This window comes from Clavelina lepadiformis, chromosome 1, assembly GCF_947623445.1.
Source record: "Clavelina lepadiformis chromosome 1, kaClaLepa1.1, whole genome shotgun sequence".
In the NCBI taxonomy this organism is placed as follows: Eukaryota; Metazoa; Chordata; class Ascidiacea; order Aplousobranchia; family Clavelinidae; genus Clavelina; species Clavelina lepadiformis.
In genome coordinates this window covers 19,497,013-19,516,527 of record NC_135240.1, presented here as the reverse complement: position 1 = coordinate 19,516,527, position 19,515 = coordinate 19,497,013, and the positions used below count along the sequence as shown (strand labels likewise).

The 19,515-nt window shown below is 34.0% G+C and overlaps 2 protein-coding genes across 3 annotated transcripts; one reads left to right on the top strand and one right to left on the bottom strand.

Moving 5' to 3' along the window:
* On the bottom strand, nt 1-9,566 carry LOC143461016 (cleavage and polyadenylation specificity factor subunit 3-like). Its single transcript, XM_076958755.1, has 16 exons — nt 9,430-9,566; nt 8,019-8,082; nt 7,615-7,712; nt 6,848-6,976; nt 6,533-6,660; nt 6,220-6,359; nt 4,235-4,385; nt 3,812-3,987; nt 3,579-3,737; nt 3,261-3,407; nt 2,978-3,111; nt 2,705-2,832; nt 1,694-1,890; nt 1,082-1,228; nt 366-491; nt 1-243 (listed from the first exon to the last, which is right to left on the bottom strand). The coding sequence occupies exons 1-16, from the start codon at nt 9,489-9,491 to the stop codon at nt 145-147; spliced, it is 2,085 nt and encodes a 694-aa protein (XP_076814870.1). The 5' UTR covers nt 9,492-9,566; the 3' UTR covers nt 1-144.
* A 1,195-nt stretch (nt 9,567-10,761) lies between these two features.
* Nucleotides 10,762-18,268, top strand: LOC143460998 (rho-related BTB domain-containing protein 2-like). 2 transcript variants are annotated; one of them, XM_076958726.1, is made up of 10 exons: nt 10,762-11,957; nt 12,866-12,935; nt 13,362-13,465; nt 15,144-15,329; nt 15,408-15,557; nt 15,798-15,981; nt 16,058-16,720; nt 16,797-16,950; nt 17,019-17,227; nt 17,530-18,268. In XM_076958726.1, the coding sequence occupies exons 1-10, from the start codon at nt 11,842-11,844 to the stop codon at nt 17,662-17,664; spliced, it is 1,971 nt and encodes a 656-aa protein (XP_076814841.1). In that variant the 5' UTR covers nt 10,762-11,841; the 3' UTR covers nt 17,665-18,268. The 2 variants fall into 2 exon arrangements, with proteins under 2 accessions (XP_076814841.1, XP_076814850.1); XM_076958735.1 differs by lacking the exon at nt 13,362-13,465.
* Nucleotides 18,269-19,515: the final 1,247 nt, after the last annotated feature.

The following is a 19,515-nucleotide window of genomic DNA, read 5'->3' as shown; positions in this document are numbered from 1 at the left end:
TGAATCAAATCGTTATTTATTATGCATTGGAGTTGCAGTTAAATAGCATAACCACACGCGACAAATATACCTTGTCCATGAAATGTGTGTGAAACTCAACAGAAGAAAAACCATAATTTTGAACCACCTTCAGCTATATTGTCATCAAGAAACGGTGCCGATAGGCATTATAGTTGCGTATAGGCGTCTTACACATTCACTTAACATTTCTTGTAGCGACTGATCTTCTGGACAGGTTACAGACTTGATAAAGAAAACGTTTTTAAATAAGCACATAGTCTAAACTAGTGCTTCAAATAACTATAAAACGTTTATCTACTTTCCAATTTATTGCTTGAAATTATTACTTTCACTTAAAAACTCACTCTGGTTTTGCTGTTTATGTGTACTTCAACTCCATCAATATCAAGCAAAATTTCATCTTCAATTTGAGGTTCTCCGGGTATAGGGGGCTTGAAGGACTGCTCTCCAAACATGCTTTCAAGCATTACCTACAAAAATGTCATTGATGCAATAATTAAGTTATGCAGTTGATAATATGTTTAGTTTATTGATAAATAATTAGTTAATTACTAATCAGCCCATATTCTCTATATTAATAACAAAATGTATTTACAATTTTACATGCTTCAGACTGCTCTAATCTATGGCTGATTCCCCTCAGACATAAAAGATAACATGTAGCATTTCAAGTAAGTTATACTGTATTTCTTCAATAAAACTCGCAGCTTCTCTTCATGGGCGGTTTCTATTTTTTAATCAGATCAAAAGACGATTGGACTCTTTTATAGCGCTGCTAATCCTTGTTCATGATATAACAGTCCTATTTAGCTAATCCTGCTTTATTACAACAGCCTTTGTTTCGTTTCATTGTGTATTGATCGCAGAAGCCCATGTGTGTGAGCGACTTTCAATAGAGTAATATTTTAGCATCGTTCGGTCGAGGGTGGCAATTAATCAAGGAAGTACGGTATACAAAATAACTAGAATCAGTGCAATTACTGTACGATTAATTATTATAGTCTAAGCAATGCATTTCCAGAATCGACATAACCTTTGAAATTAAACTACTGTACATTACCTCCAGTCTATCTTTAAATTCCCTGTATAAATCAGGTTTGGTAATACGCTGAACTGGAACCTTTCGAGCTTGTGGATCTGTATCAACTCGCAAAATGATTGCAAGAACAGCATCCGCATACATATCATTTACTGGATTGGCTTGCCACTAAAATTGTTTGGAGAGAAATTATTAATGAATAATATTTCCTTCTTGCTACGTTCGTATTTTCTTTATTACGAAACGCGAGCATTAGAAGCTAAAAATAATGTTTAGCCCATTAAAAACTATACAATGTAAATAGTACGAATAGCTATACCACTTCCCATCACATACTACAGACATTCGATAAGCACGTCGAGCTTCTGAGACCATGTTATATACTGAAACACTGTAGGTATTAGTCAAATCTCCAAATCAATGGTATAGGCACGCTTTTGAGTGGATAAGTGAGACACTGTGATGTGTGATGTCTCACTGTGTTCAAATGTGATTGAACAATTAACAAAACCTAAGCCTTAACTTGTGTGACAGAAGGTGATGATGTAGGTATGTAACGTGACGTCATGCCACAGGTCCCACTCACGAAATTCGTGTAATACAGTCTTACTGACAAACCAATTTCATACTCACTTCAACAATCAGCATGTTAACATCTTTTACAATAGTTATCGAATCAAAGATCTTCAAGCCTTCTCTGTTGCTTGACACTTTAATAGACTCTACATCATCTGACAACTGATGCAAATAATACTTCAACAATGAAAGTGGCGCAGAAAATGAAATAGATTGTCTTTGAGTTAGGACAGACGTTGATAAATTCGTATGAGCTGCAACACACGAACTGAGCATTAATAACTCATAAATATTAAGGCATTAAAGCTACTGTATATGCAAGGAAACTGGTGCTTCTGAAACTTTTTCAGCTGGGAACCAAAATCAAAACAAGTGACGGCCAATGAGCCAAGGCATGTAATTCTAAAGCATTAATTACGTATTATTATCATCGAATGACGGCTCGGTGGCTGAGCGATTAATAGCCTGGCACGAGATTTGCGAGCCAGTTAAGATTCCCATTTGCGCTACCGTTGTCAAACATGGTATGAATCGCACTTGTTTCTGTTTAATGGTCCTAGTGAACAGCTACAAATTCGGGCCATATAACAAAAAACTGTATAACGATGTATATCCATCCGAACTTGCACAAAGGCTAGCTCGGTAACCGGGGCTCGAGCGGTGAGGAATCATCGCCGAGTATAAATCGTGCGACGACTTTCCTCAGTCCGCAGATAAAGATTGTGATATCACCATGTTCTTTACTTATCGATCTCTACTTTTTACAACGTAATGTTATACAATTTACCGCCTACAATTTGCATTGCAACATAAACGAGTTAGCGCAACCTGTTGTCTATGACGGCGTGATGCATCACTTGCTGCATGTTGCAGACGACACACTGGGAAATCATTTTAAGCATTGGATTCCCCGTTATGCTAAAGTGCTAAAAGCAGCTACAGTACAACCACGACCAAAATAAACTTTAAAGACGTGGCGTGACAAAAACAGCAACCCATTAAAACACTTTAGTTCGCAACCCAGGGATTGAAAAGCACTAACTTGTACAACAGTGTATTTCTAGTTACCTGATAAATCACTGGGTGCCAAAATATGATAATTAAAATTGCGTTTCACCAGGAGTCCTGACAGTTTCTCGCCATGCTTAGGTTTGTTAACGGCCAGCTCTGCCATCACTTTTGCCATTTTTTCACCTCTAAACATAATTCCCGCCATAAGATGACGTTCAAATCCTATTGAAACTTTTGAAAGATATTTAGTTACAATATTGGTGTAACCTAAAATGACTTCAAAACTTCATTCCAAGTTCATTCCAAGTTACATTTGTGTAAGTTATTTACTTGAAAAATAATTGAACCGATTCGGTATTTTTTGGATTATGTATGTTTATTGTAGTTTCTGAATCATCTTCATACTCGCGATTTAGAGCTGCTTTGAGCCTGCTCATCTCATTTGCTTCGCCATGAACAAGAACCTGATTTAACATAACTACAATGTAAAGCAGTTAAAGAGCTCTTATTTTGACAAACGTTGATCATAAATGTTACTAGCTAACTATCATCAAAGTTGCTTTAGCATATGAAGCTACAAACATCGGCTTTCTAAAATTTGTAAACGACTCACCACATGGGGAGGTTTCAAGGCTCTGACAAATTCTGAGCATTGGCGGTAATCAACATGGGCTGAAAATGAAATATAATCAACTGACATATTGAGAGGAAGTTTTTGACCGGACATTGATGCTACCTCCTCAGGCTCACTCAGAATATGCTGAATAAATATTTTGCTGTGAACATTTTCTTGTTATGAAACATCAAACTACAATTTATAATTAACAGTATGTACAGTACAGCTCTTGTATCTACATTCATTTGTTGCAAATTGAATTGTATTACTTTCCTAAAAGAACCAAGGAAGTTTAAATTGTTTTAAATGTTTAACCTTAGCCAATGTTCCTTCAACGCAGTAACCGGCAACAATGACACCATTTCTCCGATCGGTACACCAACTTTCAAACAATTCTCTTGATAATCCACTTTGCATCATACCAGGTGATGCCATTACTACAGACGGCCCAACATCATCAAAATGCTCCATCCCCTAAAATGAGAAGCAGAGTTTAAGAAACCTAGCAACAGCAAACAAAACAAAGAAAAATAATGAAAAGGATAAACCTTCAAATTAGATATGTGTTTGAACTGAAAAGGGTTGGAAATGTTTAACTGCTTCTGGATTTTCTGATTCATGGCATTGGAGTATGTTTGATATACCGCCATACACTTCTTTGCCAAACTTGATGCATAGTAAATTGGTATGTCGTGTAGTTCTGGATGGTTGGACCAGTAATCATCTAGAACAAATGTAGTTTTATTTCAGTAGGCATCTGTTGTAAGTGCATTACAAACAGTAATTTAATAACTGAATAGTACCACTACAATTTGTCCCTTATAAGTAGGTTATACACCATTTCGATAGAAAGAGTTTAGTTTTATTTTATTCATCACAAAATATAGTTTAATGTGCAAAGTAACTATACAAGAAAACACTCACATGTTAACGAACAAGAAAGTATGTTAATGACTGCAGTTCTTTCTTACCTAGTATCAGCAAAAGCTCTTGAGCACGACCTAAAGCAAATACTGGAATAAGACAGCGTCCTCCTCGATTGACAATATCTTGTACAGTGTTTGTAAACCTCGCTTCTCTCTCATCGCGCGGTTCATGAATATGTGTCCCATATGTTGCTTCCTACAACAAACCTATGTTCTAAATTTTGTCCCAGAAGTCAAATATTTCTTGAAATTCGAACATAATTAATGTCTAATTACATCAGCTTTGTTCAACTCATGGGCCATTGCCATAATGTGATCCAATGTAAGGTTACTCATGCATGTATTGCATGATATCAATAATACTTTTTAGTGATATTATACAGTGCAGTATATGGCAGGAGCTCATTAACTTGATTTCAGTTTAGTTTTGGTTAATTCAAAGCAACTTCCCTAGTCCTGATGAATCGCCTATAAAAATGCATGTAAAATACTATGGATAACTCAAACTGGAGTGTTTTTGTGGTCCCAAGACAAAAAATAGTCTATTGCCTCAAAATCTATCAAAACATCATTCATCTAACATAAACAACATGGTGATTTGTTTGTTAATGGGCTGTTATAAGCTAGAAACGGTAATTTTTAATTGTGTAACTCCAAGCCTCTTCACCTTAGAACTCTCAGTTGGTGCTCAAAATTTATTAACGGAAGTTGAGCATTCCACAAACCTCATTGAAAGGTTGAGGTTCAGGTAACAGTACAAAAATCAAGGGTAACATGAAACATTGAAGCAATTATTACTAAACGATATTAAAAAAAGCAATAAGATAAGTAAGGTAAACTGGAAAGGTTACTGTATTTTATGTAAACCTAGTAGACTAATTTCGGTGAGATTACTGGGTTTAAATGACTATAACAGTTGGACATTTTTGGCCCTATGTTTAATGCCATTACAGTATCACAACTTGTATTGTGGACCTTTCGATTTAACAAATTTTAACAATAATAAACAATATAAAGCACAATTTGGGGTTGCAAAAAATGTCTATTATCTCTCAGTTAAGTTTTCATGGTTATTTGTTGCCAAATAACTAACTTTAGATAATTCAAAGTAATCAAGCCAGTTTCTTCAACTTCGAGTTAACAAGCTTTCATTGGAAATACATATCGTCATTGAGACTATCCCTTGAACTGTTTACGGTATAACTGCATAACTAATAACTATACATACATACATAGTAGGGATGTGCCGCGAGGAAGATTATTCGGGTTTGTGCGAACCCGAATATCATGAAGGTCGACACGAACGAATCCCGAATCTATTCGTATTAGAACCAAACAATAAAATTTCATCCAAAAGTTGTCAAGTCTTGCTTGTAACATGACGTAATCGATAAACAAATCACTTTCTTTCAAAAAATAGTGTTTAAAAAACGATTGAAAACGCAAAATCGTTAGGAAAACAACCTTCATTGTAAGTACTGCTGACTCTAGTTTAGCTTTGTCGGGAAACTAGATCATGATTTTTAAGAAAAGTCAGTAAATTTATAAGTAATATTGTATTCGGATTCGCCATTGTTGGTACAGTATTCGTGTTCGCCTGAATCTACCATAAAAGCGATATTCGGCGAATCTATTCGGGTTTGGGTTCGTATCGGCACATCCCTGATACATAGATATATATATGTATATATATATACGTATGTAGAATAGCATAATGACAATTGGTATTAATTTTGATAACCAGGAAACAGTTGTCAGTAATTCACCTTACACTGGTACTTCAAAAGGTTATGGTAAACACTGCTGTAGAAGTCTAATTTTCCAGAACACAAATGACCTCCAGCAACAAACTTAAGTTACAGTGCTGTGCCAAGGTATAATATAATTCCCATTATTGCAACTTGGCTAAAGAGATGATGAAAGTTGTATGCACAAAAAGTTTTATAAAAAATTTGCCTTATTATCTGTAATCTGTTTAACAAAAAGTAAAAACAGTACAAAGATTGCATTGAGTAATCATGAGTTCTTACTGTAATCAATACATCCGGCCGCACAGCTGGAATTTCTGCAGCCATCAAATGCCGATCTTCCTCTCTAGAGTAGTCTCCAGTGTACAAAACACGCACACCTGCTATCTCAATCATGAACATAGCTGCACCTAATACATGGCCTGAAAAAATAAGACAATAATGAATATAAAATAATAGGTAATTTGTTATTTTAAAAAAATTTTGTAATCTAATTTTCTACAATTTTATACTTGATGACTGTTTAGTTTTAAAAAATAGTTGACGTGAGCTAGAAAAATACACCTAGTACATCATGCTCTGGTAACAGTTTTACCTGCGTGATAGCACCAAAACTTTATTCCACTTATGACCTTTTCCTCGTGGAAATTAATTGTTTCAATGCGAGACATAGACTCCTCCAGATCACTTTCAGTGTACAGTTGATCTTCAGTTGATATATTACTACATATTAAAATATGTATCCAAACTAATGGGAAATGAAAATTACATTAACAAATATTAAGTGCAACTGTCACAAAACAAATATATACTAATGAAGTTTGTCTGTCATTTTTCTGCATCAAGACAAATTTATCTGTGCATTATGTCCTCTGTTGGGAGGAGGGTTCAGATGGTGACTGATACTGACCTAACTTTTATGTAATCTGACAACAACCATCTGTAGATAGCTTTCGTGGCATGTGTCATAAAAACTCTACCCTGGAAAGGTGTTTTCTGCAAAAACCATGGTAATCCGCCAGCGTGATCTAAGTGAAAGCTGAAAGCAAAATTTACTCTATTTAGGCAAAACTAATTTTCGAAATTTCTAAAATAGACGAATTACAAAATTCTAAATTTTTTAAAGGTATTGATATAATGCATGTTAACCATGATATTCAACAGAACTTCAGAAATTATTTAACAACTAAAAATGCACTGTAATGAATAAAAGTATGTACACTATAAATTTTGGGATACAGCAAATTGCAACACAGTCATCCAAAAATTTAAAAATATTATGAAAAAACATATACATCAGTTTGTACAAGTATATATATTATATTTGTAATAATTTGTGGTAACTGGTAAATATTGATGGGAAAGTATAAAATAAACCTTCACAAAAATATTGCACACCAAAATAACTGTCAAATGTGTTTGTTGATAGTTAACCAACCAACAAAAACTTTCATTGGGCATTTCACTAAATGTGCCTTTTGATATTTAGATAAATTGTTTTTGTACCATCCTTTAACTTATTATTTCATGTGTTTCTAATGATTAGGATAATGATTTCAAATTTTGTTTTCTGTTCGCAATTATTTTCATGCAAATAACGAAACACATGACATCACTGTATCGCAACTGATTCAAATACAAATCACTTTTGTATGAAAACAAGAAAAAACGACTTACTGTGTAACCAAAAGCAAATCGATCTTTTCTGGGTCAGAAAAATCCAAGTATGGTAAACCTGCTAAACCACTTATGCCAGGGTGAATGCCACAATCCAACTGTCAATTACATATAATTTTGTTTCAAGACTGGCCAGAAACTATGCAAACATGCTAACACCTGACCTAAAAACTGACTAATATTCTAATTCACAATGTTTAGGATAATTATTTATTTAGGTCCTAAAGGATGAATTTTATGGTAATTCTATATTTCAAACATGAGCAATGAAAATTGTTTTCAAAAAAGTATCATTTCTTAGTAAATTAATTAACCTACATCACCCTAGCAATACAACAAAAATATATATATATATATATACCGGTACTCTAGATTGTCAATTCTCATTATTAATGACGCTATACCATAATTTTCTTTTCTTTGAATTCCAGAAGATGACATGATCTTCCTACTTCTTGACCTGCACCTCTGTAATTAAACAAAAAACATGCAGTTATGAATTGTATATATTACAAGATTACAAATTACAATATAAATGTATAGTATGATTGTATATATTAATGTGCAAAATATGATATTCATATTTGAATATTATAATTTCAAAAAATGTTTGCCCTAAATATGTTTTATAGTGAAAAAATTGATATTCTCAGACACAAGGCTTGCCAATGTGTCTGGTATAGATTTTTATGGTATGCTTTGAGAAAAACAAAAAAAATTTTTAATGTTAATATTTGTAAGAACCCGAGCTGAAGCCTAGGTAGAATATATTAAAATAAAATAAAAACAAAAAATTTTACAATTAAGAAAAAAGCCTTAAAAGGAATATAGTGAAGATGTGTATAACAGCATCCAGACCAAAATATACGATCTGTTTAAGTGGATGTATCAATTACTCCTCCATATCCATCATCAAACAGCATCCATACTAATCATTTACTCCTCCATAGACAACCCTAAGCTCATTTGGATAAGTGGAGTGTTGGAGCATAGGGTTAGCAGCCTAAACTTTTTGTTGCTACACAATCCAAAAGAAACTCAAATTCTTTCAAGCAAAGAAAAAGAAGTTCACCACTGGTATATACGACAAGGCCAACCTCAAGTCAGAAGGAAGCCTGTTCTCTGAATATACGTTCAAGTTTCAAAGTTAAAACTACTGCAAGGATAGGAACTTATAATGTATAAACAGATGGTTCAGCTGAATCTACAAATGAGTATGGAGGGACACTATTGGCACTCCGTGGTGTATGCAACCTCAGTGTCGGAAACACCTTTAAGCTAAAGAATATTGACAAAATAACATGGACATTATCAAATGGTTGTATCAAAAATGAACTTGACTACCGGTATATCTATATTAGTGGTAAATGGCGCTGATCATTTCAAGATGTATGCAGAAGTACAGATTTTAATTCTGATCATGATCTATTCACAGAAAATAACTTTAAAAGTCTGCACTTATAAGCACTGTGAACCATGCACATATTACTACCAGTAGTTTACTTTGATAATAATATATAATATGAACCTGAAAAAACAGTGATTTATAACCAATGAACAAAAAACATATGAGCTGTAAATGCCAGCAGTAAAACAACAAAGTTTTTTTCACTGCATTCATAATTTTTCATTGAAAACTGTCATATTTGAAAATTAAGTAATCGATTAAAAGTCACTTACTAAAAACTAAAAACTAAACTAAAAACTCTTACCACATCACCAAAACTTAATTTACATTCCATCTAACCACATTTTCATTTCAGTTGTTTTGCATATTATCTGTAGCAAAATTTAAACAGTGAAGAATAAACTTACAAAGGTGTTATCTTTAGCAAATCACTGTCAGAATGAGATACATTATCATCCAATTTATCCATACTATGATATTAAAACAATCTCTTCCTTAAAGCAGCAAACCTGAAAGAACCTACAAAGTTAACCAGTGTTAGGCACATCAACTTAGCATACTAGGAAATACGGACATCTGAAGACTCGGTGGATTGTGGAGATGCTTATAAAATGATTGCTTCTACATCGCTCACATATGGTTGGATTATACATAAGGTGTCAGGAGTTGTTGACATCTATTGGTATTGTGGTTCTGTGAAGACTGTGATCTTGTTCAAATACACATTACTGTTATTGTAACCATTAGGATATTATGATGAAAATGGTTTGGTACCAAGGTGGTCATTAAGCAGAGTCTATTGTATTAACAGTTGTTCCAGTCAAGGAAAATCCTCATAGTGAAATTAACATTATATCTATGGAGTTTGGACGTATAAACAACAAAATCGTGGCCTTGCTAATTATTCAATAAAAACCTTCACTTCCCCTCTGAAAAATTAGCAAATTTTAAACAGCACTATCAAAATGAAAAACTTACACAGCTTACAACAAAGTAGCCTACTTTGATGTTTTGTGTTTGAATTCAGTTATGGACTAAGACTCACTTCTCCTTAAAATTATAATTTTTTACAACTTCTATGTCTGTAATTATGCTTCCAGAATGAGATGAAACATGTGAATCGCGTTTAAGAAGTTGAGCAAATGCTTTCCTAAGATTTGAAATAAATATTTTAACGCAATGCCATGCTGTGTTTTCCACACAAGCCCAACGTTGTGGAGTCACTTTCCTTTTTCCATGCACTTTCGTTTTGTAATTCGTAATGTGGCGGTAATTTACCGCCACATTAGGTAGACGTCTTCCAAGTTAGTTTTCGTTTTGTCGCATAATAATTAAACATTCTTTTTCACAAGTTGGCTACCTTTTTATTACCGGTAAGCCTTGCGTTTGTTACAAATATTCATTATCATTACGTTTGCTCGATTTGTTTTCGGCTCTTACCACATTTGTTAATAAAGTTTATCAACTTCTACTATTCTGCCGGTCTGCCAGTTGAGTATGTAGAGATATTAAAAATCTACTTGCTCCTAAATAGCACGTTCGCTTATCAGGCGCTGTTTTCTTCATAAAAAAGTTAACTGGGAAATCATCAGTTGAGTAATTATTTGCAATAACATTTTTGGTGAAGTGTGGCGTCACGATGGTACATTTTGTGGCATTTTGGATTCTATACAGCTGACGTCTTGCATGACTGATTTTCTGGCTTGTAGCCATCATTCATTTCAAAACAACAACAAACGCTCTAGTCATGATTACCACTTCCAGGCTTTGTTCACAAGGAAGCTATGCGCCTAAACAAAGGGTAGAAGTAAATTTGTAGGTACCGTATCGTAGCTTAGTGTTGCATTTGCCAGGTAGACCTCATTTTTGTATATATGAATTGATTTTTTTTATCACTGATGTACAGCATTGAAGTAATTTTTAATCATCAGTTGCTTGAACACACCACCTGCTCGTCTGTTTAATTTTTCAACTTATGTTTTATGGATTTGTGACCGAGGTAGTCATTACCAGCGTTATTTTTCTTGAGCTCGTTTTATGCCTTTTCGGCTTTGTCACTTTTTCCTTGGCGCGAGTTAGTAACAACTGATTTAATTTTTCGTCCCCACCGCTTTTGACGAAAAAGAAATGAATAAATGAAATCACTGAATCCTTGCTTAGGCTATATACTGACCGCGACCGCCTGCTGCTATCATGCAAACATAGGGTAGGCTGGTCATATGGAATAGCATAGGTTATTGAAGCAATACAATATTTTCCTTGAAACATAATTTTTAAAGCTTTTAAGCTTTGTTTTGATTTGTTTTTGCTTTAATAACTGGGTATTCTTCTTTAATCAGTGATGTATAGCCTAGCCGGGTACATTTGATTTTGATCAGTTAGCAAATAGTATTTAACTTTTTATTTCAGCTTTAAAATTAAAAAAGTTGACAGGGAGTGGACCAGATATTCATGTTGTTATTGCATAAATACCCAGGCATTAGTATTTTTTTCGTTTCTGACACAATATTTAAAATTTAAGATGTTACTAACTAAGTATTGGATGCTATTTTGTGGTGAAAGCCTTGTTTTATTTGTAATAGGCCATTCAAATTTAAAATGATAAAGAGATTTATGAAAATCTTCGAATGGAGTGTGTTTGTAGCAATATTTTGTTTACGTAATACAACAGCAAGTTTAATGAATCAATTTGAGTTTGAATAAACCTGTTTGATATGATGTGTATTGCATTTATTTAAAGGCATTTCATATACTTTTGGAATGAAAACTGCTAAATCAGCTTTAATTTTACAATATATTGTCATAGTTAACATGTAAAGATGGCAAGTACAACAGAAAACCCAAATGAAGAGACAATTAAATGTGTGGTAGTAGGAGATAACAATGTCGGAAAAACAAGACTGATCTGTGCCAGGGCGTACAATGATTACGTTAGGTATGACAATTTGTCATTTTTCGGAAAATTTTTATACCATCAAGATAACAATTAATCCTCATGAAAAGTCAGGATTTACAGTCAACACCATTTTATTTGGACTAAAGTTCTGAGGTTGGAACAAAAGTTAACGTCAAACACATAGTCCTTTTGTTTATTCAGAAAACATTATTTTATGCAGACTATGATAAGCATGCATTTTTGGTGATTGTGGTATAACAACGAAATGATAATACTTTTGTATCATCGAAAACAAGACCAATTTCAAAAAAAAAAAAAAAAAAAAAAAAAAAACAATTCCTGCCCCGGTTTTGTTCTAACTTCTAAGCAAAGTTTTTTACCCATCATTCAGAAAGCGAATGAGAAAGTGCCTATGTCATGCCATGCTTGAATGATTATGAACTTCAGCAAGCAAAGCATTTCAGTGCTGTTACGTAACATTGAGAAGGAAACACTTTCTGCTTTGCGTTTAGAACAATAGGTTTTATTGTTTAATTAGGTTACTTTTTGTCGTTTCAGTCAGCGATGGCCGAAACATTTTTTACTGATAAAAGCTTGTTTTATTTAAATGTTTTTATTGCAAATAAATTATCCTTTGCTGAGCACCAAGGTTGCTATTGTGAACATTTTCATTGCCTTCTACAGCAATACACTTTTAATGTATAATAGTATTGATTTAAGCATATTATCCCCTTGAATCATATTTGTCTTTAATTTGAAAAAAATTAACCTCAACCAAAGTGGCTGGATAAAATGGAGTTGACTTTGAGTAGAATTATTCTAGATATTTAAAGAAATATTTCCTGCATTCAAGTAAAACACACCAGTACTAACAACATTGATGTGCTTTTTAGCCGGATTCTTGGTTGAAAAGGTTTTGATAACTTCTTATAATTAATTTTATTCAGAGGCTTTGCGTTTGGAACAAGTCATGTACCAACTGTATGGGCTATTGATCAATACAGGAACAACATGGAGGTACATTACAGTTATATTCGGATTATTTGTTTAATATTATAGCTAGATAGGTAATAGAGTAAAAACGTTTTAACTCTTTGTGATTATGTGAAAATGTTCACTTGAATAGGATGAATATTTCAGCAGTGACTGTTGAATTTTGGACATGAATGAACTGTTCAGTATATAAATACATCAATAAATCACTTCTCTCTGCAAACATGAACAAATGATACAACATGTTATATACTGTCATGTTTGTGTGTTAGTCTTAATCTAAATAAAAGCAGTAATTTATATACAACAGAAAGCACACATTATAGAAATACAGTAGAAGGAATGTCAAAATTACTTCATTAAACACAAACTTGTATGATCAGTTTTTGAATGAGAACGTCTTGTGTCGCAGATGTTAAGTCGTTCATTAGAGTAAGATATTTGCTTTAGGTTCTCAAGAATTCACGTTGCGTTATTGACGGAACAGCGGTGTCACTACGCTTGTGGGATACATTTGGAGACCATCATAAAAACAGGAAATTTGCATATGGAAAGTATGGCTAATACTTTTTACCATACCTTGTTCAGTTAAAGTTACAAAACATCTGTCATTTCCTAATATTATATACATGGAACGTCACAATGATTGAACACTGAACACAACACAAACAGTAATCAAAAACATCTTGTTTCAATACATACTGCTGATATTACTTCATCAGGATGTATTGCTGCTAAATCAGGTTTTACATTTTATGGCCATGGAAAGAAATTGATCTATTTATCTTTCTTGTAGTAACATACGTTTCTGTTTACCCGACAAACTATTAAATTACCAATTGTTTGTCTGTTTCTGCAAAATTGGTTTACAAATGTAGTTAATGTTTATTAACAGTCCAATATCAATGTTGTTAGTTGTTACATACACCTTTTAATTTTGTTTGATACAACTTTCATTGTCGGCAGTTACAATGAAATGCACATTTTTTTGAGGGTAACATTACTTCATTTAGCCTTAGTTTACAATATAATTACTTTTAATTTTTTGGATTGGATGTGAATAAAATCTGGAAAAATTATTTAGCTCAGTCCTAATCATGCCAAGTTGAAACCTAAACCTGTGTTATCTGTTACCACTAAGTTTCGATACATCTACTGCACCATGTCAAAGACAGGCTGAAAAGTGACATTATTTAACTTAGCTATCTAACCCAAAACACGGCCGAGAGGAAGGAACTGGCCAAACAGCTGTCATTACTACCAATTTCTTGTGGCAATGAGAACCTTAACTTCTCATCTCCCAAAGCTTGGAATCAAGAATGGGACCCACCTTTACCTTTTTTGTCTTACCCAACCCTTGGGCTGCATGGGTTTTCACTGTTAGGTATTCACAGTATAAGCTATTCAGGGGTGGCCAAACTGTGGCTCTCGAGCCGCATGCGGCTCTTTAAAGAATTAGCATTGTTGAATTAGACATGCATTTTCCCGGTCTAGACGAGTTGTTTCATCAGATTATGAAACAATGCGTTCTATCACACGTAGTAACCATGGACTCATTGTTAGTAATAATCAAATTACACTCCAAAACGTAGGCCTACATTATTGTACAGAAGTGTGCTAACTGGTACACTGTAGTTAAGTAAACTGTCAGATTGAAGCTGTACGTCAGGGCTGACCTAGTTTTAAGTCTTGGTTAAGGTTATACTAATATTTGCAAAAAGAGTTGGAGAAGCCCAGGCGGAGACTCATAGTATCACCACGCAGCACTAATGTTTATCAATAGCTACACTTCGTTGTGAGTGAATAAATTCGTGTTTTTTATTGTGTTTTTGTTGTGGCTCTTTTAAAACTGGAATTTGTTATATGCGGCTCGAGCATGAAGCAGGTCTGGCCACCCCTGAGCTATATTGACAAACTAGCGGTAATTTTGATAAGCATCTTATAGTTGTCAGGGAAAACTCAAACTTACTGAAGCAAACCAATTTCACCCTAAAAGGTGATGCTGACAAGCTTTGACTATCTTTTTACTGGTGACCACAAAGTACTATACAGTCAAAAAAGCTTGGATTTATTGATGCTTTTATGCATGAAAATTGCATTAAACTGAATTTTGTGTACTAATATATTTAATATCCGGCACTCAGTAAACTTTTGACATCAGTTTTGGCCCAGTTAGGCATTTGGGTTTCACATGGCTGATTTAAATGTGTAATTTTTGTTTTTATGTTGCAGAACGGACGTAGTGGTTATATGCTTTTCAGTATGTGATAAAAATTCTTTGCAACAAGTGGTCAAATTTTGGAGGCCAGAAGTGCAGAGTCATTGCAAAAATATCCCTGTTATTCTTGTTTCATGTAAAGTGGACTTACGATATACAGATCTTGGAAAGCTAAGCAGGCCAAGAGGCTATCTTTCAAGGTAAATAAAATTATAATTCCTATCTACTCTTCTACAGTACAATAAAATCGTCATGTCATGTAACTATTTTATTTGTAGACCAATAAAAGAAAACGATATCATATTTCCTGATCAGTGTCGAGCTGTTGCTGAGGAGCTAAACTGCCCCTATTATGAAACAAGTGTTCTAGCTGGTTATGGTGTAAATGAAGTGTTTCAAAATGCTTGTAGAGCAGCATTACTTCATAGGTAACTGTGGTATTATTAGAAGTGAAAGCACTTTTTTGTATAAAAATTGTCGTACTAAATACATTTATGCTTTGTCAATGAGTTAGGTAGAAACAAACATTGCAGTAATTATCCACAAACTTATGCTGTCTTTAAATAACATGTGATTCTTGTTACCAGTATAAAACGATCAACTTTGGAATAAATGCCTATTACTATTAATTATGTTAAAAGATTGTTTAATGATACAATTTGTCAAAGGAAAAGCTTATACTTTTGGGCATCGAGCCTTAAACACATTTCGAAGCCAAAACTTCAAGTTCCACTTAAACCACCTCAACCGCCACCACCTGTATTGGATTTCAGAGGAACATTTCCCCTGTTACACAACTTAATTGCTATACGTCAGCATAACAAGTTGTCAGATGTTGTAATCAAATGTGAGGTAATATAATCCAAAAAACTTAGAACAAATATTATTTCAGAATACCATGATATCGTATTATTTATTAATTTTACAGGAAAAAAGATTTTTGGCTCACAAAGTTATACTAGCAGCTGCTTCCAAGGTATTTTACGCACTATTTTGTGCAGAAATGGACCATAAAGCAGCTAAAAAGTGCAATATGCAATCGATCCCATTCATTGAACATCAACAATCAACCAGTGAAAATGTGGTTTCGGCATTAGCCACGGTCAATGATAATGAAGTAAATAGATCTACAGGGCTTGCTGCAGTTCTGAAAATCATGACATCATGTGGAAAGAGTGATGTTGGCATGGAATACTCGTTCAAAATTTCTGCCCTTGTTTTTCAAATTTTCGTAGATTTTTGTTACACTGGCACCATAGACCTGAAAACATATGGATTTAATAACACCATACCAATTTCCATTTTAACACAGTTGGTTGTGGTTAGTCGATTGTTTGTGGTGCCACAACTGATGTCGCTGCTTTCTTTTTTTCGTAATGATGAAGCTCCTGACCTAAGTGAAATACAGCAACAGTTTCTGTTGAAACGCTCAGATAGTTTTAAGACATTTTTAGCCAACGGAGAATTTGTTGATGTTGGATTTGAAATAGGCGATGAAATAATGTGTGCCCATAAATTATTATTAGCAAGTGGATGTGACATGATGAAGGCGATGTTTGTGGGATCATTTATTGAAAGTGAAAGAAAGGAGGTGAGACAAAATATTGTACCACCACTACCCCAATCAATGCAAACAGCATGGGAAAATGCACATAATTTTTCTGCAGGTTAAGTTTCCTGGCACAACAATAAGCAGCCTTAAAACTGTATTTGAGTATATTTACTGTAATCAGGCTTGCATTCTTGAGGATTACAATGATGTGGGAGATTTGATAAGTCTTGCCAATCGCTTATGCCTTCCAAACTTGGTTTCATGTATTGGTAAGTTAATATTTTCATCATGAAGTAAAATTAGAATTTGTTTATTTTTGAAAATGTGTCTGTGGTAGAACATGAGGTTGCCCGGATTTTTTCGCTAAGGGAAGCAAAGTATATAAGATCAGAAGAACTCCGAATCATTGCCGCGCTGTGTGAAGACTGCATTGCGATGCTTTTGATGTCACAAATGCACAATGCATCTAGGCTCACTGAGTGGTGCCTTCACTTCCTTTCTGTACACTACAATGAAGCTTGTCGATTTGCTTCCAAACACATCAAGGTATTGAAAATATGTTAACCATTAATTATAAAATGTAATCCCGATCATATTTAAGTGCAAAATTTACAGTTGATGAATTTTAAAGCTGTTGTTTGCATTTAAAATTTTCATCTGCTGCATTACACTAACTATATTTTCTTGTGATCATTTCAAAACTTAGAAATTTTTCTGTGAACTTGAATTCGATATGAATTGTTCCCAAATAAGGTTATTCTTATTTGTCAATGGTAAATATTTTGAAATGCTGACTGAAGTCTATGTTTTAGTGTGAATTGTATCTACATGACATAAAATAATTTTAGAATTTACCATCACAACTGCGTCACCACCTGGAAAAACGTAGATGGCCCCCGGTATGGTATATCAAGCAGAAAGATATTTATGATAAGGCCTGTGAACAGCGCAAAAAGCTTGATTGTTTAAAAAAAGCAAGATGAGGATTTTGTTCTTTTAAAGTTACTTGTGTATGCTGATAACTCTCATCACATTGCCTACTGTGCACTACCTTACTGCGTTTTATTTTTATGCGCAGGTGTGTAAAAAAGTTTCATGAAACACACTGCAGTTTTCCAATGCATGTATAATGTATACAAAAGTATTACTCTGTAGCGAATGTAATTCTGTACAGCTTTCTCTAACTCTTTAAATGCCTTAATTTATGTATGTTAAAATCGCCATGTTCTGTACAATTCTGTTTTTTTCAACATGAAATGAATGTGGTCAACTTGGCTATGGTAAATTAACAAATAGTAAGAATATACACTTCACATAATCTTCGGAGTTGTCAGGCAAAAAGCATCTTGCACTCTTCAGTCTAATAAATATAAGTTCAGAAATTTATATGTTTACTGTGCATCTTGGAGACCAAAATGGCACCAACACTTAAGTATTGTTTTGCTGCTGTATGCTTCACTTGTGCAATCTTTGTTATTGTTTTTCTTTTGTATTATATTTGCACCTCAATACCTCACGACAGTGTGTATTCACTCACTAGAGGAATGAAAAACAGACAGTATTGCTAATAAACCAATAGACATTCGCTCCTGTTGTACGATGTTTCATAAACTTTTTTGTCCCATGGCCAACTCTGATTTTCAAAAACATGTAGGTGCAGAATTTAGAATGGTGTATTTATTTTGCTTCATTTTCTTTTGAAGAAGACAAGCTTGTACGAAATACCTTTAGCTGAAGAGCATTTTGTACCAAGGCTTTCTTAAGAAGCAGTATACCGGATGACTTGCAGTTCCTAATTTTTCAGGAATAGCTACCAAATTGGTAACATTTTTACACTCCACAGAATCACAAAATCAAATGGGATCTGTGGGTACTGTATTTGTTTTTTCTGTAAATAATTTCATTTGAAGAGCCTATGACTTATCTCAACTTATGAGGGTGTCTTCACTTTAATATTGAGAAATTTGCTGTACACTTTCACAATATTACAAATAACCAAGACCATAAGTAATACTACTGCTTATAAGATGTCTAATGCATGAGTTGCAATCATCATGACTAGCCGAGACAGCTCGTCAGTTGATTTCGGTTATTCACGCAGTTAACGTTTTCAATCTCGATGATTCACTCGACTATCTCTCTGTTCTTGCTCGCTGGTAGAAGTGCGAGCTTATAAAACATGAAAGCGATGGAAGTTAAAGTGTTCAACAAGAAAAAACACCGAGTCGTAACAGGTTCAACGGGTAAAACAATATTTTACAATGTGAGATATATATATATAGCTAAAGCTCACACATTGAGACATAGAGAAATGATAACCAGTGTTAAAGTTAAGAAGCGGGCATTTCCAATAAAGACTTCTTCGCACGGATGCTGGAAAACAACCTGGGAACGTACTAAAAGGGGTGTTCACACGACTTTAATTAGAGCAAGTTTCCAAATATCAAACGACAGTTGCAGTGTTTGCCAAAAAACAAATTCATAAACTTCAATCAATAACTAGAAAAAAATTTCACAAGAAATGATGTAATGGTATTAGAAAATACCACCGAGGCCACTACAGATTCATCCATGTGTTATTTTGTATAGGGTAATTAATCGGTAATGTGAATATTTCAAAAAGAAAATTGTAGAAAACATTTGCTGAATTGATTATTGCATGGCGATGTAGGATGGGGGGCCCGGGGCATGCTCCCTCTGGAAAATTTTGAATATTACTTTCAACATGGCAAAAAATGCATTTAATCGTGATTTTTATTCGAAGATCAATTTGCCAGAGAACTAGAAACTGCTGAAATCTGCAACCTTTTCACACCAGTATCCAACATTTTTAT

Excerpts from the sequence above, each read along its gene's own strand:
- LOC143461016 (XM_076958755.1), bottom strand. The coding sequence starts at position 9,491 with ATGGATAAATTGGATGATAATGTATCTCATTCTGACAGTGATTTGCTA. Across the intron at positions 8,083-9,429 it reads TTGCTAAAGATAACACCTTT|AGGTGCAGGTCAAGAAGTAG; the intron begins GTAAGTTTATTC and ends GTTTAATTACAG. Across the intron at positions 6,661-6,847 it reads TCAGATTACATAAAAGTTAG|TAATATATCAACTGAAGATC; the intron begins GTCAGTATCAGT and ends TTTAATATGTAG.
- LOC143460998 (XM_076958726.1), top strand. The coding sequence starts at position 11,842 with ATGGCAAGTACAACAGAAAACCCAAATGAAGAGACAATTAAATGTGTG. Across the intron at positions 15,330-15,407 it reads CCAAGAGGCTATCTTTCAAG|ACCAATAAAAGAAAACGATA; the intron begins GTAAATAAAATT and ends TTTTATTTGTAG. Across the intron at positions 15,982-16,057 it reads ATGTTGTAATCAAATGTGAG|GAAAAAAGATTTTTGGCTCA; the intron begins GTAATATAATCC and ends TTAATTTTACAG.